The sequence below is a fragment of the Cebidichthys violaceus genome, unplaced genomic scaffold (assembly GCF_023349555.1).
Source record: "Cebidichthys violaceus isolate CVI_PGR_0920_01 unplaced genomic scaffold, fCebVio1.0.p SCAF_91, whole genome shotgun sequence".
Lineage (NCBI taxonomy): Eukaryota > Metazoa > Chordata > Actinopteri > Perciformes > Stichaeidae > Cebidichthys > Cebidichthys violaceus.
Window position 1 is genome coordinate 89,592 of NW_027176977.1, and position 26,902 is coordinate 116,493.

General features: G+C 40.6%; 1 protein-coding gene across 4 annotated transcripts in view; it reads right to left on the bottom strand.

Annotated features, from left to right (window-relative positions):
- Positions 1 to 2,378: 2,378 nt before the first annotated feature.
- Positions 2,379 to 26,902, bottom strand: part of sema4ab (sema domain, immunoglobulin domain (Ig), transmembrane domain (TM) and short cytoplasmic domain, (semaphorin) 4Ab) — a 33,846-nt gene continuing 9,322 nt past the window's right edge. For 3 of the 4 annotated variants that reach the window (XM_068704386.1, XM_068704387.1, XM_068704389.1), the window contains 7 exons: positions 26,336 to 26,517; positions 24,051 to 24,195; positions 21,301 to 21,490; positions 15,121 to 15,236; positions 9,136 to 9,299; positions 6,557 to 6,651; positions 2,379 to 4,314 (listed from right to left, as the gene is read on the bottom strand). In XM_068704386.1, the coding sequence (XP_068560487.1) occupies positions 3,512 to 4,314; positions 6,557 to 6,651; positions 9,136 to 9,299; positions 15,121 to 15,236; positions 21,301 to 21,490; positions 24,051 to 24,195; positions 26,336 to 26,517 (1,695 nt within the window). In that variant the 3' untranslated portion in view covers positions 2,379 to 3,511. The remainder of the gene's footprint in view (positions 4,315 to 6,556; positions 6,652 to 9,135; positions 9,300 to 15,120; positions 15,237 to 21,300; positions 21,491 to 24,050; positions 24,196 to 26,335; positions 26,518 to 26,902) is intronic. The other variant, XM_068704388.1, reaches the window with a different exon arrangement.

Here is a 26,902-nt window from a genome sequence, read left to right on the forward strand (position 1 = left end):
CAGTTAAGGGTTATTAAACCTTAACTTAAGTTTCGGATTCAAGATGAAATAGATTTAAGCCATGAGGTGGCGCCAAAAGACAAGCAGGTGCTTGTCCTTTTGTAATCATATGGCTATGATTACATAACTATAGAAAACCTGCTCGTCTTTATTCAGTGTGTGAAGCCACAGCATGGGTCTAGTAGTAGTGTGGAGTCCAGGACCAGTAGCTTCACAATTCAGAACGCTAAAAGAAGACATACAATGGAATACCTTAAATACTTTATAACATTTTAGCTGTCTGCAGGTACTGAACGTTGTATCCTGTAACAAGAGTTTAAAGAACTTCCGCATTGGCTTCACTTCACTCAGACCCGGAGCATTCCGCCTGACCTACATACACAAATAATACCTTATGACAGCTGTATTCTCACAATGTTACAAGATCATGCAAGAGAAAGGTTCTGTGGAAAGAACTATCTTGCAGATGAGGCTACTACTACTCTCTCTAACATTAAACTACGTGGGGAGCTTCTAGTGCAAACTAACATTTTAACAGAATATTGTAAACATTTCATTGTTAAGGGTATTCCTAATTCCTTACATGTACGTGTCGATGTGCCACAAAAAGTGTTTGGAAACATTGACGTGAACCTCTCTTACTCACCCAGCAGCCGGGTCTTTTGTCTTGTTGTGACAGCTGTGTTCAGTGTCATGTTGTAGAACAAGGAAATGCTTTTTTTTCTCCACAGTTCACAACTTTGAAGATGCAGCTGGTGGGAGTCTGTCCACGTTTAATAATATCACATTCCAATAAGGCCAACACTAGATAGATGTGGCATTCTCCACCCTGTTGGGAGATGGGCCATAACACCCTGTGGTGCCTATGGCCCTCGTCCAATGAGACCTTAGTGTTGAGTTTGGACCAAAAATCACACGTAGGTGAGATTTAACGTCTCGTGGGGCTCGGTGTGATTTTAACCCAAATCAGGCTGTTGAACCATGTAGGCCCAACTAGGCCCAACTCCCTTTGTTCCAACAACCCCATCTTGGAGATATCATCACTTCATATCCTTGAACCTCTTTTACAGTACTCTTGCATCCATTTCTCATTGAAAGAATAGAGCTGCCCAGGTGACATGGAAATCTTTACATGGATAGTAAATTGTTAAAGATACACAGAAATATTTCAGCAAAAGAAAAACATCAGTCCAAAATCTTGGGGGTTGTCACATCACCTATCACACATCCTGTTCTGACTCATAGGAGCTACAGAACACTGTACGCCAAAACAACCGGACACACGAATAGTTCCTTCCAGCAGGCAGTCACTCTGATGAACAGACTTTCATGAAGATGAGGATACATCTCTACATGTAGTTCTGCACGTGGTAATGGTAAATGCACTTGTATTGTATAGCGCCTTTCTAGTCTTCCGGCCACTCATAGCGCTTTAACACTACATGTCATCATTCACCCATTCACACACCCAACACTGATGACAGGGGCTACAATGCAAGGTGCCACCTGCCCATTAGAACTAACTAACTCATTCACACCAACATTCACACACCCTAGGCAAAGACTTCCGGAGCAATTTGGGGTTAAGTTTCTTGCCCAAGGACACAACAACATGGACTGGAGTAGCCGGGGATTGAACCGCCGATCCTCTTATTGAAGGCCGACCCAATATGCCCACAGGTAAAAAAAAAAAAGAAACATACAGAAACTCTAGGTGTCTCACGTTTCCTAATGAAATGTCTCTGCATGTTTCCCTTTAAACAAACAGTTTGACAAGCATCTGCACATTGATGAAGATCCTGCAATCTGTATTTATATCGTGAACAGATCTGTTACTGCTCAGACACCAAAAGCACATTAGCCAGCCAGCAACATTTAATGAATATCAAAAAATGCAGGTTACAATGGTTACAATGAGAATGTCTTGCAATTTGAAGAAATAATTTAGAAGTGCATGTGAGTGAACATTATGTAAATATATCTCACATCAAATATATATTCTACCCAACACACAGGGATGTTCAGCCTCATATGAACCAATATTTAATGCAGTTGTGTTTACTTTTGAAATATAACATCCTTTTCCCTGACTATAATAGCATCCGTCATACAGGTTTAAATGGGAAAATAAAGTTGTTTTAGGCTTCAGAACACAAATAAAATCAGAATTTGGTGGTGGAATTTTATATGCACCAGTATAAGGCTGTGGTATCAGAGCTGCAGCTGATCAGAGTGAACAGTGATTTGAGATGTACTTCAGGATGGCAAACCAGACCAATTTCTAGGTCACCCGAGGAGTGAAGAGACATGAAATAAGGCAGATGAGAAACACCCCCGGTTTCGAAATACATGTAAGAAATCCCTTGACGGCAGAAAGCTGACAGTAACCTCTTTATTGAAGTGCATGTAAAAACACTGAGTGACAGCACTGTGTCATCACAAAACAGGTTATGGCTACTGATGTTGTGTCCAAATGGCCCATTGTGTATGATGCACAGGAAATAAGTGATAAGCATCATGTCAACTATAGCCAAAGCATGTTCCCAGTATGTGTGTAATACCATCGCACAAACAAAAGATAAACAAGCCTACTGGTCTGAGCTCTGTGACAATTTAAAGCGATAGTTGTGATGTTTTGAAGGGATGTTGTATGAGCTTCTTCTCCATAGTCAGTGTAGATAGAGTTTGGAGAAACAGACAGGAGTACAAAGCAATGTACTTTTGTGGACAAGGGGCAACAGTGAAACGTATTTTAGACACCAAAAAAAGAGAAAGTTGAAGTTATCTATACTTTCTTCAAAGCCACAAGACCAAGATAGTCTTTTGTGCCCCACTTTTCTCTTTCAGTCACAAGATATTCAAAATATTCTTCTTTTTTTTAGGTGTCTAAAATATGTTTTGCTGCTGCCCCCTTGCAGCAGTGCATTGCTTTGCTCCCTTGCTGGTACTGCCGTCTGTTTCTCCAAACTCCATATACTGACTATGGAGAGGTAACTAATACAATCACAGTTGAAAACATCTGAACAATCCCTTCAAATCCAACATTCTGTTCATGTATGTTTTGAATGAACTCTTGAAAATACAATGGTCCAATACAAAAAGATGCATATCTGTGGCGGTCACTGGCTTTGCATCAAACACTCGCTAGTCTATAAAAATGTTTAAAGAACCAACTGTATTGGATCAGCTTGTACCTTTTGGTCTCAAGTGTTACTGTCTAGTAAGTGAAAACACAAATCATTTAGGACATAACAGTGGACATGTGTTTCAGTGTCTGGCAACAACAAAAAGTCTCATCCCAACAGCCATGTGTCTGCATTTAAGTACGACAGAAAGATTGTCTTTCATCCTATTAGATCCAAATCTTACCCATCAGGATCAGAGTCCACAATGTTTGTACTGTCTCATTGGCTGTGCAAACAGAACCTCCCACTGAGCTGACTGACTGTCACCATGGTAATTCTGGTACCTGGAATGGCCTTTCCTTCCCTCTGATCTCATCAGAGACTGTTCAGATGGGGGTGTTAGGCAAATGCCCATTAGAGCCTGTGAGTGCCCCATTACAAACTAGCCCACTAGCCTGTCCATTGCGTTTACTCCGTTTCCCCTTGAGAGCCTCCTGCTCCACAGGGGTCCTTCTGTCAGATTCTCTAGTTGGAGTTACTGCCTGCGGGGCCGTTCGGCTGCGACAGCGCTGTCTGATGACGTACAGAAGCATGGTGATTAGCAGACTGAGGCAGAGCACCAGCAGAACTGACACAACCACCAGCTCCTTAAGGTAGCAAGGGCCTCGGGCTGACAGCAGGGGCTCCCCATCCCGGAAGTCTGCCTCTTTCTGCCCAGATTCCTCTGTCCACAGGGTCACGTTTCTGCTCCGGTGTCTGGTGGTGACTTGAGTGTCCCTGCTGGACAGTGTTGCCTCAGTCTCTCCTTGTCTTGTCTCTGTTGTTTTAGGCCAAGTCCCCACAGAGGTATGCAGTCCAGGCCCAGGCCTGGCCACACTCTTTGTTGTGGGTATGTGGTGTGCCTCAGGCCAGGTGTAGCTGGTTGGAATTTGAGTCATGGGGCTGCTCTTCTGTTTGACATGAAAGATGGCCATAGTTTGTTGGTAGCCATTCTCAGTGGACAGGCAGAGGTAGTGACCCAGTGTGGCGGGGGATGCCACAAAGCTCAAACTCCCATCCTCCAGGTGTAGGTACAAGTCTGAAGACAGCCGGCTGTTTGGACGCTCCCACAGCTGCTGGGAGAGCTGCGACGCTGCGGGACATTGCAGCCGCACCACTTCATTCAGAGACACTGACACCAGTTCTCCTGCTGGACATGAGACTGAAATTACTCACCAAAACCCTCCATACCCCTCTACCCAGCATCATCAAATATCAAGAAAGCTGCAGACAGCAATCGAAACCTGCCAAAGAATGTGCTGACCAGGAAATAAATGCATAAATGCTACATGAGCATGTCTGACATTATTAAAGCAAAAAACTGCAAGCAACCTTATTATCTCCACATACTCCACGCCCAAGTGTACCTACTCTAACACAGGTATGTGGGATGTGCTAATTCTGAGCTTGCATAACAAAGCATACACCAATGTTGGATTATAACCCACTAATGCTGGCAGGGGAAGGCTAATGTGTAACAGGGTGCACCATGTCTAGTCCGTACCATGACTGCAGGTAACTCAAATCATCTTCTGAGACAGGTAAGTAACAAGTTATTCCTTACTACCAATCTTAAGGTAGAAAACACTTAGATATACTGTGTATATATGAGCTTGGTTATCGGTCCCTGTTCGCAGGGTGATGCCCCGTTATTATTAGTAATTGTTAATTAACTTATTGATGTTAATAACTCCACTGATGTTGATAGTTTAGTTTCATATTTGCTGATAACCAAATACGCTCCTTTTCGTTCCCAACAGTAGGAAAATATATATATATATATATATATACAAATATGTGGTTGTGCCACCTGACATTTTTTAGCCGGTGAAGGTAAAAAATACTGTTAAAAATACATATAACCACTTTAAAAAGTAATTTAACAAATGAGACTTGTTTAAACACATTGTTCAAAAATATGGATTACATCCAATTTGAAAATACTTTTTTACAATTTAAAAACATTTTTAGAAGCCTTATTTGTCATTAAACCATATATATATATTTACAACCATGCAGAACAGACCACAATCAACATAAATAAGCTTCTTTACCTAATCAACCTCCCCCACCATACTTGGTCTAACCCAATGACATCACTGCTGACGTCATCCAGTGTATAAATAGAGGAAATGGTTAGGCACCTCCTTCAGACTCTGGGATAGATGTGCAAAACACACCAAACCCGGTATGGTAAGTGTCTTCAGGTACAGATCATGATGGAACTATGGCTAAACAAACAATTAACAAGCCTGGTTAAACTTGTAAGAAGTATGGCAGTGAAATATGGGAACAAATGTTCCGCTCTCACCCACTTCGCAATGTGACTCGTAAAATGTCACATGACCTGTGTCTCGTCAAACCCAATGCACAAATAAATGTAGAGTGACTTGTATCTGTAAATTTCAATCCGTGCTTCTACTTTACAACTCAAATATCATTTGTAAATGAACACAAAGAGTTGGTCAAATACATAGTCATATTTTTTACTAAAACATCCCCATTTGCATGGCTTCATAACATTCACAATTGTCAACTTAGCATTATAAAATGGAAATGTGTTTGTGAATCTTATCCGATTTGTGTGTTTTACACATTTGTTTGTGAAAATGTGTGAGACTGTTCTCAGCTGTTCAACACCAAAGACTTTTAGTTGTTATGGTGTCAATGCACGTCACTGGGCCGTTAAGTGAGTAGTGAGTAAGCTCCTGTCCAAAAGCAGCATCGATATATGTTGTGGCCAATCAAACTTTCTTACATATATGTAAAAAGGACAGCCAGGTCGATGGGAATACACACTAGACGCAGACGCTCACGTTATGGCATGAATGAGTCCGCGATTTGCCACAACTTGGTTTACATGGAAGTTAGCTGCTGCAACGGTTGCAATATAACAATACACATAAAAATTTGCTGCCGCTCTGTCCATCCCTCCATCTTGGAGAAACTTGCAGCTGCAGTTGATTTTTCTGCTGTGAGTTTAATAATACAGTAACTAGAGCCCAACTGATAAATCGGTCAATATAGGCTTATCGCATACATCGTATAAGCGCAAATTTTCGCTGATAAATCACCATGTCAGAACAGAAATGTCAATGTTCGATTTGAAGTCCTTTCCAAACTCAGTCAGTTTGTCCACTGACAAGTTAATTTTACACTTTAAAATGTTCCACTTAGTCAAAGTCTTATAGACAAATAATCAAAAAAAGTATACACAAAGTATTCAGGCCAGCTGTTGTGATTGTTTAAAAAAGAAGTTAATCATGGGCCTTAGTGACATATTGGGGAAAAAAATGTTGCTTTGAAGAAAAGCTTTAAATCTGTAAATGTCAATATGTCTTTTATGTATGTATGTAAGTATGTAACCAGCAACTGAGATAAGTGACACTTACCTGCAGGCAGTTTGTTTGGACCAAATCTGGCTCTGTGTGTAAATGAAACAGTGTTGCATGCCTCTTCAACATTTCCTCTGTCTATGTCCTGGCATCTGAGGAGGGAGAACGACAGTCAGCAGAAAAGGCTGGTACAACTGTCTAATTGAATGGCAGCCATCAGAAGCTACCTCCATTTCCTGTTTTCATGTTGGCAACCCAATAGTTTAACTTTAAAATGTACACATTTTAGGGTGAATATTCCTGTAGTTTTTATCGCAATATAAAAAATAATGCAATGTTTTTTTTCCAATATCATGCCACCCTACACATTAATCACATTATCGAGAGTATAAGCCTAATGGCCTACATTAACATGTGGTGTAATGACAATATCACATCCCGGCAGAGGTAGTACTGGTAAATGATTTGCTGTTAGATCTAGAAAAAGGCGATTAATCGTCTGATTGACATATCAAGAGGTGATAGTGTTGAGGGAGAACTTTTGTGGGAGAAATAAACTGATAATGGGTCAGATATGACACAAATACCATTTGTCAACTTGCTGTAAAATCATCTGTCACATTTTCTAACCGCATTAAATTGATAATAGTGCGTTTTTTCATGGAGTGGAGATTTATGTTCTGAAAAAATATCTCAAATTATCAAAATAATAAATCATGCATTTGTGGAGTGCATTTGTGGTTCCCCCACCTTGCACGCCCTCGAAGCACAATTGCCATTTCATGGGGTCTTTAATAGGATCTTTTGATCATGTCTGCCAATAGTGTTAACTTTGTAAAACATCCTTTCATGCGACTTAATCTGCTTTTAATCGGTCGCCCTCTACTTCGGAAAACATACTCTTCACCTGTTGGTGAAGAGGTCAAATTAGTTGGTGCTGTAATGGCGACAGCTTTGGCTTCTCTAGGGAGCACAGACCACCTGATGTCCCAAGTTTGTCAATTTTTCCTTTCCACAACAACCAAGCCCACATATTTGTCTAGTTCCCTGGCAAAGTAAAAAACAACTTACGGTAACACGGTATCACTCGTCCACAGCTATATTGCTGCTCCAACATCACAGCTCATCTCTACACCGTAATCCATTTATATTTTTCCCTTGCTCGGTGCTATGTTTTGTTACTCTAATAGTTGTAAGTCTATCAAAATGCAAAAAGAGGCATTTTGGTTTATTGCCTGTTAATAACGACCGTTGGAAATTGAAAAATGAACTGAGAGGTTCCAGACAAAGATGTATTTGCGATTTGGTCTGGTCATTACAGGCTATGTCCGCATGCCACCTGAAGCTCAACAAGACTGAGCTGCTCTTCCTTCCAGGAGGCAGCGCAGGTTCTGGTCCAGGCTCTTGTGCCACTATGGAAACTCACTTCTGGCTGGTGTGCTTTCTGCCATCCAACCTCTCAATTTAGTTTGCTTGACTGACTTCTTTCTCTTTTACGGTTTGTTCTAGTATTATAATTGATGATTAAAGGCCCTTGCACTTTCGTGCACATCAGGGTACTGGGTATCGAACACTGCCTGCACAATTAGACATTATTTTCTGGATGAAGTGCGTGGCGCTTGAAATTATGTATTGCAACTTTTGTCTGACTTTCTATGACCACAACAGGCGCTGGAGAACATGCACTAAACATGCATTGTGTTGCTGTATGTAAGTGTGGACCACGCAACATAACTTGTAAATTGAATATCATGTGTTACAAAGCCTACTTCCACTTGCCAACTGCCGGCACAATTACTTTGACTTAATATTGACATGTGTATGTCCTCAGGCCACAGCTCTTATGAAGCATGTCAAGTTTTGGGAATAATTGATCAAGTACACTTGAGTAACAACAGCATTTTTTTTGAGAATCGCATAAATTATCCACCACACCACGGCAATGCAGTTTCAAATTAAAAATTCACACAGAATTCAAAATGGCCTACTTACTGTTGCATTTAGATAATGGCCCCAAGATACTTTTTTAAAGTCCACATGCGATATATATGCCTACCAAATGTCGGTCATCTCGGTGAAATGTACAGGGAGAGCTGCCTTGTTGAAAACTTGTGCACCCTTTCCATAGCCAAGCACAAAAAACATATGATATACCACATTTTCATTTGTTTGGACAAAACCACAAAAGCTTTGGTTTTAGGCATTGTGGAGGTCTTACTATTTTAATGACCAAAGTTGAGGGTGATCTGAGAAGTATGCCCAAGAATGGAGACGTCAGGGGTAGTGGAGGGATGCCAGTTGTTATTTCTTGCTTGGAGGGCAAGGCCTTTGCTGGCCCAACTGCTGGTTGGTGCTCGGGCCCTCATAATAATAATCATTAGAATTAAAATACTGCTCGAGTCCTAATTAATAGTATGCACAGGCTGCCAAGTGCAGTCATTAGAAAGGGATTTAATGATTGGTTTGAACATAACGGCTCTGTGGTGTAGTGTTGTTTCACTAGCGTGTACATTGACCTTTAATGTGTTTTATTTTGTAGCCTAATGATGATTTTTATTTTAACAGTAGTATCATATATCATCATAACCCCCTAACTATAATATGAGTCATTTTTAACATGATCTTGTGGTACTCACAGACTGGCATGGGTGTTGGAGGCCTCCACACAGGCCCTGCTGGCAGGGTCCCAACCACAGAAGGGATCTCGGGCAAGAACACACTGAGGACAGGTCCAGTAGAAAGAGCAGTTGGCTGTTGGAACACTCACCACACCCTCTGACGTGCCAACATATATCATACCCTGCATTGGGACAAAATGAGATCAAAACAATTAGAAGAGTATCTGAAGATGATTTTTACACGAACCGCCTCCTGAACACCACTGCAAATTCTTTGCATCAAGGCTTTGTTAATCATTTTTTTGGCAATAAATTTGAATAAATACAGGATTTTTTTCACAGCAACATCAAAAAGATATTAGAGAGGGAATGATGACCCATTTAACCCCTAACACTAGCTCTAAGCGGCTTATCACACAATAAAAATATAATAATAGTAACTTCTACATAGAAAATAATATATAAAATGTGCAGTTTGGAATCAAATTGAGCTGGATTCAACAATTTTGAATGCTTTATTAATTGCATTTTACTTAATTTTCTTTGGATATAATCAGCTGTGAGTCACTAAGAAGAATTTACTTATTTAATCAGGAAAGTCAAAGAGGCAGAAAATTTATCAATTTTACTCATTGTGAGGTCTTTATTATGAGGGTTTTAATCACTTTACACCTCTGCCCACCGTATTCCGCACCACATGGACATCAATCTCATTATCTGCCACACATATCAGGGACAGGGACTGTAGTTTTTTCAAAGAGAAGTTAGTTACAATGTATTAAGTTGCTGCTGCAGTTGAACATCATTTTGCTTTCTGCAAGTTACCAAACATGCCAACTTCACTGCACTGTAAATCAAAGTTGAGCTAGTGAATCGAAGTCTGTCTGCTTTGTCTTTGATTCACCTAAAAACATGGCAAGGACTGAAAAAGTGGTAGGTTCAATGTCACAATTTAATGTGACTTACCATATGTTATACCCTTTTAAGATACCAGCTAATCAACTTTTACCAAGTATTTTGGCCTCAGCCCGACCTGAGAGGCTGTATTATTACAATGCACAAATGTAGGAACAAACATTCTTGCTCTCAGTTACGAGTTACATTTACTGCATTTCGTTTTCTCATGTACATTTTTACCAAATTAACATACTTTTCAGCTTTTATAAATTCAGGGAGAAAAATCTGTAGGTTTGTAAAAAAGGGACATTTCTTTCTTTTTTAAATTTGCTGTTAATTAAATCCAAAGTCTGTTGTACTTGGTGTTCAACAGGCGTACTCATCCCACATTCACTCTGGCTCTCTGTGTCGCGGTTAGGCTTTGCCTCTTGTTTGTGTGTGTGTGTGTGTGTGTGTGTGTGTGTGTGTGTGTGTGTGTGTGTGTGTGTGTGTGTGTGTGTGTGTGCGTGTTTCTCCTGATTGTTCTCATTCACTTCACCTGTTCCAAATCACCTGCCCCTGGCTTTTCCCTCTGCCAACCCCACACTGTACTCACTCAACTCACCTGCCTGCAATCAACTCATCACCCCCAACTCCCCTGCTTTCCCTGTTCTAGTTGTCAAATCGTCTTTGTTCTTCCCCATGTGTGCTTTGTGGTCCGGCGTTTTGGTCCTCTGGTTTGTGACTTTGCCTTTTTTCAGTTTTGATTTTTTTTGCCTGCTCCCTGTTGGAGTTGTTTTGAGTTCCAGTTTATGACTGCTTGGTGCCCAGTAAAGAACCTTGCATTCTACCTCACCTCGTCTCCTGTGTCTTGCTGTACCTGAGAACCGTAACACTCCGTTAGTAGCCACACAGGTTCATGTATCAGTTCACGATACATGAGGCCTCAGCTGCAGATGGAATTACCGCCCTATTCCAGCCTCTCTCTGTCAGAGTATGCTTTCAAACTGTGGTTGCAAGTTCATGCTGACAGAAAACACTGAGCTGGGTTTGTGAATGGAGGTCTTAAAATGATAAAAAAGAAAAGAAAAAGATGAACACTTGCTTTAAAGCTAGTTTGGTTATTCGTCTTTCAGATCCAGGATGAGTTTCACAGAACCACAACGGTACAACTTGAATCAAAGTTCATGTCCAAGCTGGGCTTCTGAAGCTCCTCTGCTCCAAGGGCGGGACCATGGGGCTGAGGTTGCAGGCTATCCTACTCGAGGTGTCCTTCAATAAGTATGTTTGCTTATATTTTATTTTGGAGATTTTATGATCAAACTGCTGGAATATTATTTGCTTGTTACTTAAATCTACAGGATGTAATTTAACTTGTGATTCACTTCTCAAAAGAGTATGAAAAAAATTGCTTGTGTACCGAGTGGCCACTTTATTAGATACAAAATTATTCAAGTTCATATGTTCTGTGTTCGACAGTCAGAAATATGTACCTGTAATTACATGTTTATTATTGAGGTCACAGTTAAAAGTGTAGTGAACTGTATTGTACTGAAGGGTGTTTCTAATTCTTAGTACTCCATATTTCCGTACATGTGGGGTCACAATATTCAAAATGCCTTAGAATATAGGGTAGTCTAGTAGAATATATTCAACAGTAATGCTTCAGTGCTGAAACATATATTTCATAAACACTTCTAAGATGGTGTCAAAATTTTTTATAGTCAACATTAAACTAGACAGCATGGCACAACAATTGGATTTAATTGATTAGATTGTACAGGTGCACGTATTTAAAGTGGCCACTGAATATACATGTTCACTGGCTACCAAAGACACAGGTTTGAGACCAATAAGAGTAGTGCTTGGACATTACTGATTCTGTTCCATGTTGCTGATTGGACACCAAAACCCTCAACCTGCAATGGTAATGTGATTAGCAACCATTCTAAGCACATACGTTCTTTTATTTATTTATTTATTTTTAACACTGAATGATTATTGAAAAGTTCTGCTGAAGTCCTCCACAAATACTGTGCTACTGTGAAGAATTTAAGTTTAGAAAGCATTCCTAGTATGTTTAATAGCACCCCTAGTGGTGGATATCTTATGCCAATGTTTATTTATAAGTTTTAAGCCAAAGGTATTATTATATAAAATGTCATAACATGTTTAATTGTAGAAGTGTCAAAGTATAACCATTGAATATATTAACGTAAAGGTATAGTGTTGAGCCACGAGGGAGAGACCAGGGATCTTTTGAGATAAACTTGTCAGATTCGTAAGCGACCATATGGTGATGAGTTTGGAGAGACGGGCTTCAAGAAGATGAGAAGGTGTGAACAGCGGGGGAAGGACAAGCAGAGATGTTGGTGAATACAGCCCTATGGAACAAAGGGGGGTTCACTCCAGATGAGGGGCGGACCAGGCCAAGGAGGTCAGCCGAGAGTGGACACTGTCCGAATCCAGGAGGGGACAGTTGGATTTCAGCCAATCACAAAGCTGATAATGGACTTTTAAAGTTTCAGGCGGGGACTTTGAAGTATAAGACATTGTTGCCAAGGATTTCTCTTCAGTTCTCGTTGCTGGCCACCTTACATCCAGAGAGGTGGGCTGTTGGGTGGGGGTGCGTTAACTCTGATCCGCGGAACATTCTATCGATAGTGTACTTCAGTTTGTAATTGTATAGCTTCTGTTTGTTATTAAATACTCTTGATTGTAAGCCGGAACCGGCTGATTTTTTTTAGCACTGCTTTGCTGACGAAAGACGCAGCAGTGGGAGACATGCGGCCACCCTTTGTCTGCGAGAGAGTTGAGACCCATAACGCTACGTATGCGTTTTACATTTAGAACTCTGCACCCTCAAGTGTACTGTATACTCTTATCTATAGCAGCAACTTCGAACATCTGGCTCATGCACCAGCTGCGACTCAGCTCTGTGTGCTTGCTGCTTAACGGAATATGTCAACACTTTGAGTAATAACAAACTAATATAAGCCACCTACTGTAGAAAAGTGCAGCTTTGACAAGTTTTAGGTCAGTTGGTGATTTTTTTTTTTACACCATGAACTGGAATGTTTGTTTTTGTCATTTCAGGCAGCAAGCAATCCTAGCATCAACATATGTTGTCATTCTGTGTTTGGGGAATCCACAGATCAACTATTAAAAACACTATGATGTAACTAGGTTAAATAACAAAATGAGGATGAATGGTCAATGGACTTGCATTTGTTTCACTCCTTTATAGTCTTACGACCACTCCAAACGCTTTACACGTCTTGTCATCATTCACCCATTCACACACCGATGGCAGTGTGGAAACATTGCATTTTAAATGTGCTAACAGGACTGCACCTTGAATCACATCCAACAAAGTCATCTGTTGGATGATTCTCAGGCTGACTAACACCCTGCAGCATGCCCTATCGTAGAGGTGGATATTTGCCCTACGGAATGAATTTTAACTGTACTGTGCTGACCGGCAGAGCCTAGAGATCTGCTGCCATTGAACAGGCAGGTTTTCAGCTGATCAGCCATGAACAGTGACCGGGCGATCAGTTTCATCATTCCAATTTTTTGCCGGTCACATTTACACGTGTACAGACAGTAACGTCATGGTCACACGCACAATATGTGTCAGTGAGGGGAAGACTGAAAGCTGGCATCAAGGAAGCAAAGCAGAGGCATCAGGAGAGACTGGTGAGAGACCTCAACAACACTTATGAGGCAGGTGATCCAGAATGTTACAGGCTACAAAAACAGGAGCATCCCCATCATGTGTGAGGCCACGCTGCCAGATGAGCTGAACACCTTTTATATTCGCTTTGATCTCCTCAACAAAGAGTCAGCTGTCAAGTCTGCACCGCCTCCAGAGGACCTGACATGGGGCTGTGCCATTGGTGTGTGAATTCTTATTACATAACAGTTAATCATACTGTTATGTTGTTCATTCTGTACACACTTCTGTCCATCCTGATAGAGGGATCCCTCCTCTGTTGCTCTCCCTAAGGTTTCTTCCTTTTTTCTCGCCGTTTAAGGGTTTTTGGGGGACGTTTTTCCTGTTCTGATGTGAGGGTCCTGGGACAGAGGATGTCTCATGTGCAAATTTGTGATTTTGGGCTACACAAAATAAATTGAATTAAATTATATGGGTGTGAATGAGTGAATGACATGTAGTGTAAAAGCACAGAAAGGTACTATACAAGCACAAGTCAATTTACCATATACCTCTCCATCCTGGTGAAGAAAGCACTTGTATTTCTTAAGTAAACCTAAGAAGACAAAATTCCTGTGCCAAGATCTTTTTAACTTTTACAGAGCAGCAATAGAAAGCATCCTGACTGGAAACATAAACTGGCATGAGATGTGCAGGGCCCAGAACAGTAGGGCTCTACAGTGGGTGATTAAAACCGCCCAGAACATCATTGGTACCCATCTACTGAGCATCAGTGATATTGTTGACAAGATGCCTGTGAAGAGCCCAGAGACGACCTCTTTGTTGTCTGTTTCGCCCTCCGAGTTACCTGACTGACTGTCCTCTGCTACTGCTCTGGCTCCTCCTTTTCCCTTGACTGGTGTCCAGGCCGAGTTCTCCGACCCTGTCTGGAGTCCCTTCCTGCTACATGGACTTAAAAGACGTTTTCAATAAAGCCAGAGCCACTTCTATCCGTCTGCACCAACCATACGACTGCTGCATTGACCTTCTTCATGGCACTTTCCCTCCGAAGGGAAGACTCTACTTCTCTGTCAGCTCCAGAGAGGGAGGCAATGCAGAAATACATAGACTCATTCCTTGCTGCGGGCATCTTCAGACCCTCTTCCTCTCTCACTGGAGCAGGTTTCTTCTTCTTCGCTGACAAGAAAGACTAGTTCCTCCGCCCTGGCATCGAACAGATGCAGGTACCCCCTCTCTCTCATTTTATCTGCTTTCAAACAGCTAAACGGTGCTAAGATTTTCACAAAATTAGATCTCAGGAATGAGAAACCAGGACAGTTTTTTGGAACTGTCCTGATATTGAGTCGTGCTTTTGAGTCCTTGCCTCAGTGGTGGCTTCTGCCTTAACAACATCATGCTTTGGATTGGTATCTTGAAGATATCTAGTCCAAAATGTCATATGTAATGTGTACCTTTGGTATGGAGAGCTTCAGGCTCTTGACAGGTTGAGGCTGCTCAAAAACCTGGACCTCCTCTATGATGTGGGCCCCACTCTGTAGCAGGACAGCTTTGTGTAGGTAACCAGACTCTGAAACAAAGTTAGTGAGAAAACACAGGTCACATTTTTACAACAGACAGACTTCCTTGATGAACAGCACTCATGGAATTGACAGTTGTCTCGTTTTGATGGTAACGTGAGTAAGTTCTCAGATAAAACATCAAGGTCACGTAGACTACAGTTGAAGTTAAGGATCTCTGCCACAACAGCTTGATTGGGTCAAGTCAAATGTTTCTATAGACATCTATGTCTAACATCTATGTGTACTACTATGTATGTCTTTCATACTATTCCTCTTTATTTTGTATGAAAGCTTTGTTTTGTACATGGAGAACAAAATGCTGTATATTGGTTCAACCAGAATGACAAATGAAAGGACAGAGAGAGACAAAGATACCTCTCAAGGACCGTTAAATAAGAATAGAAGAAATCACCAGTCAATGGTCAAAGACAATTGAAGTGTAACATCAAAGTGTGTGCAGATTTAATTAGGAACAGCTTCCTGTGTGTCAAGTGTTTCACAATAATGCAGACGATAACAGCAGGAATTATCATGCAATGTGTTGCAAAGCTATTCTTCAAACTTCACAATAGAAATAGAAGATTAGTCTAGAGTTTGCAAACTTGTAGTAGCAGCTGAACAATTCTCAGTGTAGAGTACACTGCAGTGAGTGCAAAGATCTAATACAGATCAAGGGTCACTGATGCTTTTCTGGACTAGAAAACAAATTCAACATCCAAGTTCAACAGTATTCTCCACTGCCATGTAACACTGTAGGGACATTGACTAAATGGAAATTTGATCATTTCATTCTTCTTCTTTTGGGGCAAATGTGTTTTGGTGACAAGCACTCAATGGTTGTTTACAAGAAGACTCCATCGAGATCCTTTAAAACATCAAAGCAAAACAGCTTCTCAAACATTAGCTATGATTAGGTGTGTGAACAGATGGCGGTTCAGTATCTGTAGGTGGTTTTTCAGTCCATTCCAATCATTCAGCCCAAATCCCCAAACTTACAGCTCGGCTCATTCCAACAGATTAGTGACAAATTCAAACTGGACTCTGGGATTTAAAATAATAAATAAATCAATTTAACCAAGGAAGTAAGGGAAGAAAAACCAGGAAACTCTAGAGTCTAGATTCTCTAGGAAAGTCTAGATTGTAAATTTACAAGTACTCACATGTTGCTTGTACTTGTACAGCGCTTTTTCTAGTCTTCCGAAGCGCTTTAACACTACATGTCATTCACTCATTCACAATCATTCATACACTGATGACAGGGGCTATCATGCAAGGTACCACCTGCTCATCAGGACTTTTTAAATCATTCAATCATCCAAGGACACATCGACATGGACTAGCGGAGCCGGGGATCGAACCACCGATCCTTTGATTGAGCTCTACCACTGAGAAACAGTCTGATAAGTAAACAACCAAGACAACCCCTTCCACACTTGTGGTATAAGTAAATAGAAATACATTCTGAGTTCTACCACAGCTCTGAATTGAGAAAAACCTTAACCATAACAAAAAACTTGAGCCAAACAACAATACCAACACAATATCAATGTAACAACAAATGTAGCTGCAAACTGAAATAAGCAGGGGCCAAAGCACATTGTTTGACATATATGCATTAAGCTACTTTTGAAATATAAGTCATCATGTGTGAGAACAGAGTTCACAACAGGGAGTAGAAAGATGAGGTTGCACACACACACTAGGGTTCCTGATCTGGATTCAAATTATAGACTATATGATTAACTCCAGTAACCTTGCAGTCACAGGTATATGTCTTAGACCCCAAAGCTTTCAGGACAATACTTTATTTTTACTGCAATGGACACTAATCAATGAGTGAGTTGTACATAAAAAGAGGTTATTCACTCTCATCAATCAATGCCCTACTTTACTAATTTACCGGAACTTCAAGCAACTGCCCCATAGGCACTCATGTGAGCAAACATTTCTGGAGGACAGCAAACAGTAGTTTAGTTTTCTAACCTGCACCTATGCTCACGTTTTTGGCACTACACACACACATTCCACATAATGTGTTCACCAAGGAGTCCTAACTCTTAAACTTTAATCCCTGAACTGTCCGACCAAGAAGTAATTTATGGCAGAGACTCCAAATTCTTACAGACTTCAATACCACCGAAATAATAATGGACTACATAAAATGTTGTGTGGATGGTGTTGTTATCAAAAAAGACATTATAGTGTACCCCAACAAGAAGCCTTATACAACTGAGAAGGTAAAGGACTGCTTCAACCAGAAAAAAGCTTTCAGAAATGAGGAGCAGCTTGAAGTATGGGACTCCATGATAAGCCAATCAATTGAAGTATTATATTTGAGGGTTGAAACGCAGGACTTTTCTTTGGATTGTAATAATGTGCTGGAGACTATTTTCACTACTGATTCAAGCTTCAGGCTGTTGGTTGACCCACACAAGATTCATGCAACAATAAATCCACAGGCCCAGATGGCATTTCTGCTCTTCTCTGAAAGACCTGCGCAGTAGAGCTCACCAGAGCATGGTTCTCTGTTTTCCAGCGGCCTGTAGGCTCTTACACTGTCCCTATCCTTTGGAAAAAAATCCATCATTATTCCAGTTCCCAAAAAAATTGTCCAATTGAGACTAATGATTGTAGACCTGTGGCTCAGACTTTGATTGTGATGAAATGCTTTGAAAATTACATGATGTCTGTACACAAAGCAGACGTCAGTTCTGGTCTGGATCTTTTCCAATTGACTTACAGGTAAGGGCGGGGTACACATGACACTTGTAAGTTAGTATAACTATATATAATATCCAAAATTATACTATACTATACGTTTTTTCAAATGATCTGCGTCCGGACTAAAGCGCCTGAAAATGAATATCATGTGACTATTCACGTACACTGGGCGTGCGGGTGGGTGCCGGTGTAAACAGGAAGTAGATTGGTTGATTAGTTAAAAGAAATACGACAGAGTAATAAAGTAGTCTTTAATAATGAAAGGTCTGTGTTTGATACTTAAGATCTTCCTCTAAAATCTTCCTCTATTACTTTATACATTTCGTGGAAAGTTTGAGAAGTTTATTATTCCGATTTAGTTACAACGCTGCGGGTGTTGCTCTCTCTCACATCAAATTTACTTTAAAATTAATACTTACACATACAAGTTTGCTAGATTATGGTCCATAAATGTGGTCAACACACGTCTCTTACTCGTTTCCTCGGTTTCGTTGTTGTCTGTCTCTGTCTACTTGAGAGCAATTCATGTTTTGTTCCTTTATAGTTTATGTCTGGACTTCACAATAGTTGTGCAGAACAAAATAAGCATTAATAAGAGAAGGAAAGTCCTCTGTTTTGTGTCCGTCGTCCTCCTCAAACCGTGACTTCAGACGTCCGCTCTGTAAGTCTGATAACACCGCTGGACACGCCGCTCACTTATCGCTTCAATAACAGCTGCTTCCTCCGTAAAAATGCAGACTTTAAATGAACAACAGCTGCTAGTAAAGACAACAAGGTCAGCAACACCTGTAATCAGTTGTCCATGTTGAATTAACCTGGTAGTCGATCGATAATCAAGGCTGTTGTTGTTTATGAATTTCAGGGAAATGGTCACGTGATAGGGGCGTGACGAATCAGGGAAGGACACGCCATGACTGCTAAGAACCAATCAAGTAGCGAACGTGGGTGTGGGCGTCATCGTTTCCAAACGTATCCGTTTTCGACCGTCCACACGAATACGCAACTCTGGAGTTTTCAAACTTATCCTTCCTTGGAAGCGTTTTCAAACTCCTCCGTTTTCGGTGCTCAAAAACTCCGGCGTAGTGTGGACGCTCAGTGTAAACGTAGCAACACATATGCGTTTTCAAATGGAAACGGAGTAATGTGGACATGGCCTCAGCCCTGCGATAGTCTGGGTGTATCCTGCCTTCGCCAAATATCAGCTGGGATAATCTCCAGCCCCCTACGACCCTGTAATGGACAAGCGGTTACGAATGATGGATGGATAGTATCTCCTATTTGACTACTAAGCGCTTGGAAGATCCCAAGGCCTATGACGCCTACTATTTGTTGATTTTAGCTCTGCTTTTAATACACCTCAGCCCCATCTGAGCTACCTGAACTATATACTCAAATTTTCATACGACACTACTATTCTCAGCCTACTGCACAAAGAGACAAGTCCTTCAGTCTATTTAATTTTAAATGAGGAGATGGTACTGGACCCTAGGTCAGGGTTGGATCATAGTCCAGTGGTCATACATGACGAACCAATCAATCAGGTCTGCTCCTATTTTGGCATTCACTTGGACAACACAGTTAGCTAGTAGGAGCATGTTGAAAGCTTGTGTTCTTCTTTACAGCAGAGACTATATATTTTACGCAGACTCTGGGTGTAAGGGGTGTATCAGAGGATTATGTTCTTATTCTACCAGGCTGTATTTAAAGTTAAAAAGCAATGTTAGTAAGTTTAATAAGCACACCTAGTGGTGCATATAATGTTATAACATGTTTATTTGAAGAAGTGTTAAATCATAAAAGTATAATCATTCTATGTATTAAACTATAAAATATAGTTACTGAATGTTTTGAGGGAAACCTTTGAGACAGGCTTTTCAGATCCGAAAACAACTGTATGGTAATGAGATGAGTTTGGAGAGCCGGCTTCAGGAATGTGAGGTGTGAACAGAACTAAGGAAGCGTGGGGGTCGGGTGCACGCAGTTTTATGGGGAGGACAGGTCGGACCAGCGGACACTATTCAGACATTATCCGGATCACTTAGACCAATAGAGAGCATTGTCTGAAGACAGGAGGAGACAATCGAATTTCAGCCAATCACAAAGCTGATAATGGACTTTTGAAAGTAAACTACTGACATTCCGGTATAAAAACATTGTTCGGAGAGACGTTATTCAGTTCTTCATGGCGATCCTCTTTTACAGTAAACTGGCGTTTGTCGGCCTGTTGGGGAGGGGATTGTTTGAACTCGGTTTTACGAATCCTTACTATCGATAGTGTAATTCAGTTTGTAACGTGTTTTTTAGCTTCTGTGAATTATTAAATACTTTTTCATTGTAAACCGGATCCAGCTGACTTTTTGGCGTGGCTTCGTCGCTCAAACAACATCAGAGCGAGAGGTCCGCGGCCTCCTGCGAGGAGAGGTTAACCACCTTTATAATAGTCGATATGGCATGTCATAATGGTATGTAAATCTCTGTGCAGTTAAAATCAAAGTTTGCTTGTCTGGCACAAACTGCCATGAAGGTTATGGTGAAGAATGAACAACAGTCTCTCCAGTCAATGTATGTGCAGTCTGTTCTCAGGCAAGCACTTGTCTGATCCCTTATTTTCCACATCGAGTGCAAGCTCTTACACTCCGATAGGAGGTCTAGAGTACCCCGATGTAAACTTAACCGTTTTAAAAACTAATTTATGCCTACCTCAATAAGAATTTAAAACAATGTTGCTTGAGGCTGCAGGGGTTGTGTAATAGCTTGGTGGTATGACGAGGGGTCATGCAATACATTGCTTGTTCTTATCACTGGTTTTGTAATATGTGCAATGCGTGTAACGTGTCATAATGTACATATTGCTTTATTTTTCTGTTTCTTTATTTACTTCACGTGTCAAATCAGTACGATACAATACGATATACCAAATTGTATCCATCGGGAAATTAAGTCTTGGACTCAAATGCAAAGTTGAGTCCAAGACTAATTTCCCGATGGATACAATTAGGTATATCGTATTGTATCGTACTGAGGAACAGCTTTTCCACAGGCCATAAGACAACTAAGTAAATAACACACACACACACACACACACACACACACACACACACACACACACACACACACACAAACTTACATACACACAGAGTGCAATCAAAACTCTGTGCAACATGCAGCCTTTTTATTGTTGTTTTCTAAGCTGGATATTATTATTGCTTCTATATTGTTATTAAATGTATTGTATTATATTATATATCTTTATATATTTATTTATTTTCTACCTTTTATGGAGCCTCCCAGCAAAAGCATTTTACAAGATTATACTTATAAACATTTTGAAATGCTTCCCACGTGGCCTACCTGTAAGCAGAAACAGGACAGTGTAGTCTCTGTTGTTGGCAGCCTGCACTCTCTGGACAGTCAGATGGCTGTAGTTGTGCTCAGCAGATAACATAGTCAGACTTCTTCCAACTGGTCGCACACTGTCGTCTGCTAGGAAGTTTTCTTTGACAAAGCGCAGGGCGTTGTCAGATGCGTTGTGCAGTCCACACTACCACACAAAAAAGCAGTTTGACAGTAACACAGTAATTTGAACACAATTATATTGGATCAAAATGATACCTTAAGGTTAACTGAACCAATTTGATTACATCATTCAATACAACTTAGATCTTGGATCAGACTAATATTACATATGACTTATATGAATGTAGGTGCCTTGTATGATACAAGGCACCTACATTCATTCATTCAACTAAAATAGATCAAAAAGTGAATTTTCATATTTCATTCCCTTCACAAACATCAAGCTAACAGAGCTGAGTAACAGCTAGTTCTAAATATAAATATGTGTTTATTAAGCCGTTCTTTAAGTATTTACCAGAGCAGATTGACTAGTAGTAGTTTTAAATAAATATTTTGACGTATTCCACAATAAATTAAACGTCAGAAAATCTGCAAGCAAATCAGCAATTAGCCATCGATTGTTCAATAATTATACAGGAGGTCCAAAAAGCAGGCAGGAAGTTGTTCAACTGTGATGAATGTTTCCAACAGACAGTTTGGATAATCATTTTACATTCCACCGTATTTTTCTAAATAGGTTATCTGAACTGGTTTGCTTCCCTCTTGACGCATCTGAATTCTTTCAGTGACATCACCATTTTCCAAGATCTAAGCTATTCACAGAGTTACTGTATTGTTGTAATAAGCTCAGGTCTTGGGCTGATTAACTATCTCAAATCAAAACTTCCTCAAATTCTTGGGAATGTGAACTGAGCTTGTTGGACATAAAGCCAGTAATATCTGCCTGTGTGTCTCATTGATTTACGGTCTTAAAGGAACAGTGTGTAACAATTAGGGGGATTAATTGGCAGCAATGGAATACAATATTCATGAATATGTTTTAATCACTGTATAATCACCTGACACTAAGAATCATTATGTTTTCTTTAACTTAGAAAAAGCCACATATCTACATAGGGAGCTGGTCGTCTTCCAATCTAGCAGCTCAGACGGACACTGGCTCTAGCCTTTCCTGTTTTACATTATCTGAAGGTATGGTCGCTTTCGGTCACCGGTGCTAAATAATTAAAGACCGTAGTATTCATAAGCCCCGACGTCACTGGTGTTTTTATTTGTATTTTTTATGTTTTGGTGTTGTTTATTTTCACACTGCAGTGTGCATTTGCTCTGCTCTCTCTGTCTGGGCTGAGCTCCTCAAACCACACACACACACACACACACACACACACACACACACACACACACACACACACACACACACACACAGACACACACACACACACACACACACACACACACACACACACACAGGCCGCTGTGGTGAAAGGAACCAGGTGAAGTGAAGGATACTCAAGTTGACGACAACTACACTTGTTACTGTACCTGCAATACAGTATTTGAGTAAAATACCAATACTTTATCAATACATCTGTGAACATGTAAAGGACACGAGGAGAGCAGAGAAAAGGAGGACAGAGGACAGGAGGGCAGAGAAAAGGAGGACAAAGGACAGGAGGGCAGAGGACAAAGGACAAGAGGAGAGGAGGACAGAGAACAGGAAGACAGAGGACAGGAGGGCAGAGGAGAGAAGGACAAAGGACAGGAGGGCAGAGGACAGAGGAGAGGAGGGCAGGAGGACAAAGGACAAGAGGACAGGAGGGCAGAGGGCAGAGGAGAGAAGGACAGAGGAGAGGAGGAATGACTGCTAGTGACTGATGTCTGTGTTCTTCATTCTTTATAAATTTCACTCAGAAAAGTCAAATTTATTTTGTTAAAATTTTACATTTGTTTCCAGTGAGATAATATTGACTTTATGTAGTGACTTTGTTGTTGTAAATATTACTGTCGCTGTTCTATAAACAATATTTAGATATATGTGAAATATAAATTCTAATCCTGTTCAGAATTTGTTTTTAAAATTCTATATATGTTTTTTAAGAGCAATTATTTAGTAATGTAGAAAAGCAAAAAATGTATAAGAGTAGCTCTTTGTAGTAATACAATCCTAAAAACTGCACGTTTAACTTCATAAAAAGGAGCAGTCTTGTCGCAGTTAACCGATTACAGGCATAAACCCAGGGAGAGGTTATGTGTTTAGTTGTGTGCGAATGAGAGAGTGAGCACCATTGTTTCTGTCCACTAATCTCTCACTCTGTTCACGATGCTCATTTGACTAATAGCCAACGGAACTATCAGTACACTCACTGTCCAGTTGGTGGAAAGCAGCAGTGCCTGGTGCTAAGAACTGCAGCGACCTCATGAGGTTATCATTGCCCATAGTGTGCATGACGTCAGAGTAAGTTGAGATCAAGTCGGTCACACATCTGACCGGCATGCATTATGTACCTATTGCCGGTGATCAATTCTGCGATCGATTCAGGCCTGGCTCATATCAAATGAGCGTTTCATTATCAACATCCATTGTTGCTCACTTCCGGCTTTTGCATTTGTATTATGGCTTTTGCATTTGTTCAACACTTTTTAGCTTTATATCGCTATAACTGTTGCACGTCAATTTTACTCAGGATAAAGTCCAATCTCATCTTAAAGTTCCATTCTTATATCAATTTGAGGGGACCATTTACCTCTCCTGGATTTGCAACCTTTTCTTGAACCCGTGTGCTCCATTGTAATGTGTCCCGGTTCAGGACTTTGTAGTTACCAGAGAAAACTGACTTGATGTCAGTCAGGCGAAATGAACACACTGCTGACCGTCCAGAATTGACAGACCTAGTTAATGGGGAAAAAAAGACGATATGAATGAGAGCTAATGGTGCACACAACAGAGTAATATATGTGTTGATAAATAAGAATGACAGCTCAGTCAGAAGATACAGTGGCGGAGCCTCCTGTTGATGCACTACCTGCTCCTCAATAGAATGTTCTGTTAGATGTAGTAGTGCAAGAACCCCCCTGTATATTCCTATAGTGTGTTCTCCCAGAGTTTCTACCACACACAAGACCCTGTATGTGAGAGCATATTTAACATGTTGAACCATTCTATTCAGACCGCATCATTTCAAGGTTCTTTTTTGCTCCACGCACCCCACCATCCCTCCACCATCCAATATGTCTCCTACCCTTATTTGGCACCATTGTTTTTCCTACCTTGTTTCACCATCTCTATAAACAGTGACAAATCTTTCTTACAGCTGTGCTCCTAAAAAATCTTGGGTGCCGTGTTGTTTTACTATGAAAAGTCTTAACCTGTGGCATAACAGCATATTTAACAAGGATTTTCCAAATGATAATTCCATAGTGTATTCTTCACTTATAATATGTTTAATAAAGTTTTGTAAAAATTTAGTTAATGTAAAACTGGCCATGTCTTTTTTATGTGATGACAAATTATCTAAAGTTTTGCCACTTTGGGAACCATTGCTTTAAGCAGCACTCAGCATGAACAGGGGTCTCATTTATAAATCAGTGCGTGGGATACACACTTAATGTTTGCGTATGTTGAAAAGAGTATATGCACGTACGCCAACATTTTTTTTATAAATCCCAAAATCAACCTGTAAATGTGCACAGCTGGTTCAGCCTCATATCTCGCCCTCTACATGCCCACATTCAACCATAAATGGTCGATGCAAAGCACCTTATCAATGTTGATGCATAGAAATGAGCTGCTGATCAATGGTTCTTTATGGTGAATCACCAAGGAAGACCAAGAAAAGCATTTTTTTTGCCACAGAAATCAAAGTGCTTGTGGATGAAGGGATCCCTGAACACTCGTTTCCTTCCAATTCTTCCATTTAGTCCTAACAGTGCCAGAGTATCTATCGTGCAGCATAACACATCACAAGTGTCACCGCAGTATTCATATATTTTACAAGAATCAGACTGATTGCTTCCAAAATGATCGCGACAATCGGTGGTATCCACCAACCTGGATATCATTATTAAAAGTTTGACAGGTAAACACAATTTATTTATTTACTTATGGCATTATGATTAGGACTGATGATGTCATATGGAGTGATCGTAGCAGAGACGGGAGCCGTCTCTGGCTTTATTTACACACTGCAAATTTTACACAATCCTTATGTGCAGGTGGTGAAGATTTGCCAGTAGACATGACTGAAGAATGCAGGGTGTGTGACAGTCACTATGGTGACTCCAGTGAGCTCTGATACTTGCATCGGAAAGCTGTGTACAGTATGCTGTATCTGTCCCTATGGAATAAACCATAAATGAATAAATAAAAAGTTGTGTTCACTGCAGCTATTTTAATCACAAACACTTTATTAAAAAAACTAAATCGTACTTGGTGATATATGCACAGTATTAGAAGATTATTGAAAACTACTTGCACTACTGGCATAGATGATGATAATTTCATCAACTGCTCCACATGAGTGTCGGTAGTCCGGCCCTCTTTTCTGCGCTCAGGACAGCGCCGATGAAACATTAAGCGATATTGAATGTGAGGTTTGAGTTGGTTCATATATTTTTAAATTGAAATGTGCTTACAGTTATGGCTCACTAGTACAAGCAAAAATAACACTGCTGGTTTGACTGTTCATGATAAAGAGGATCAATAAGTGCAAAGTAATGTGTGCTATGAAGTGAAATTGGCTTCAATTCACCATCTCACCATCTGCATCGCCAATTTCCCAGTGTCTCCAAAATGTTCGTACACATGGGTCAGAGTTTGCGTAGAGGTGGGCACATTCTCCTGTCAAGTTTTTTTTTTTTTTGTAGATCACAACTTTTGCTTGGGAAGTGGCGTACACCCCTTTAAGGCCGCGTTTTGTGCGTTATAAATGAGACCCCAGGACTTTCACAAGTCACAGCTGATACCGGCCACCATAGCTTCAGGGATTGTACATTAGTTGCCGTATGGGTTATTGTCCTTTACTTTACTGACCACTGGGAAGTGAAGATGCCATAAAAGAGTGTGTCATCTGCAGGGGCCCCCTCTGCTGGTGGGAGGGTGTCTATGTCCTGGATCACATTATAGGGCAGCTCATTGTCAGCCTGGCACAACAGCTGAGCTTTGGCAAATGTGGTCCAGCGACGCTGCAGGGTCCGCTGACCTCCAACATCACTCTGACACACGAGAAGAGAAGAAGGCATCAAGTAGAACACAGCACTGTAACCTGCTGTTGTTGTAACTTGCACAGTATTTCAGACTCAGCAGTATGTCGGAGTTTGGTCTCCCCCCACCTGATACCTCTGACAGACTAGCCTTTTTTCAATTTTTTTGCCCGATTGGGCAAGTGTAAAAAAACAACAACATTAGTGTTGAACCCTGACAGAGTGTATATACTTTATAATATTAAATGAATACATTATATGCATGAATGCATTTGAAAAAGAAAATGTATGATTGTGTGAGTTAAGTGTATGAGCATGAAAATGAGTACACGTGTAAGAGTGAATACACATAAGAATGAAAACACAGGTACATGAGAATAGAACGTATTCATGTACT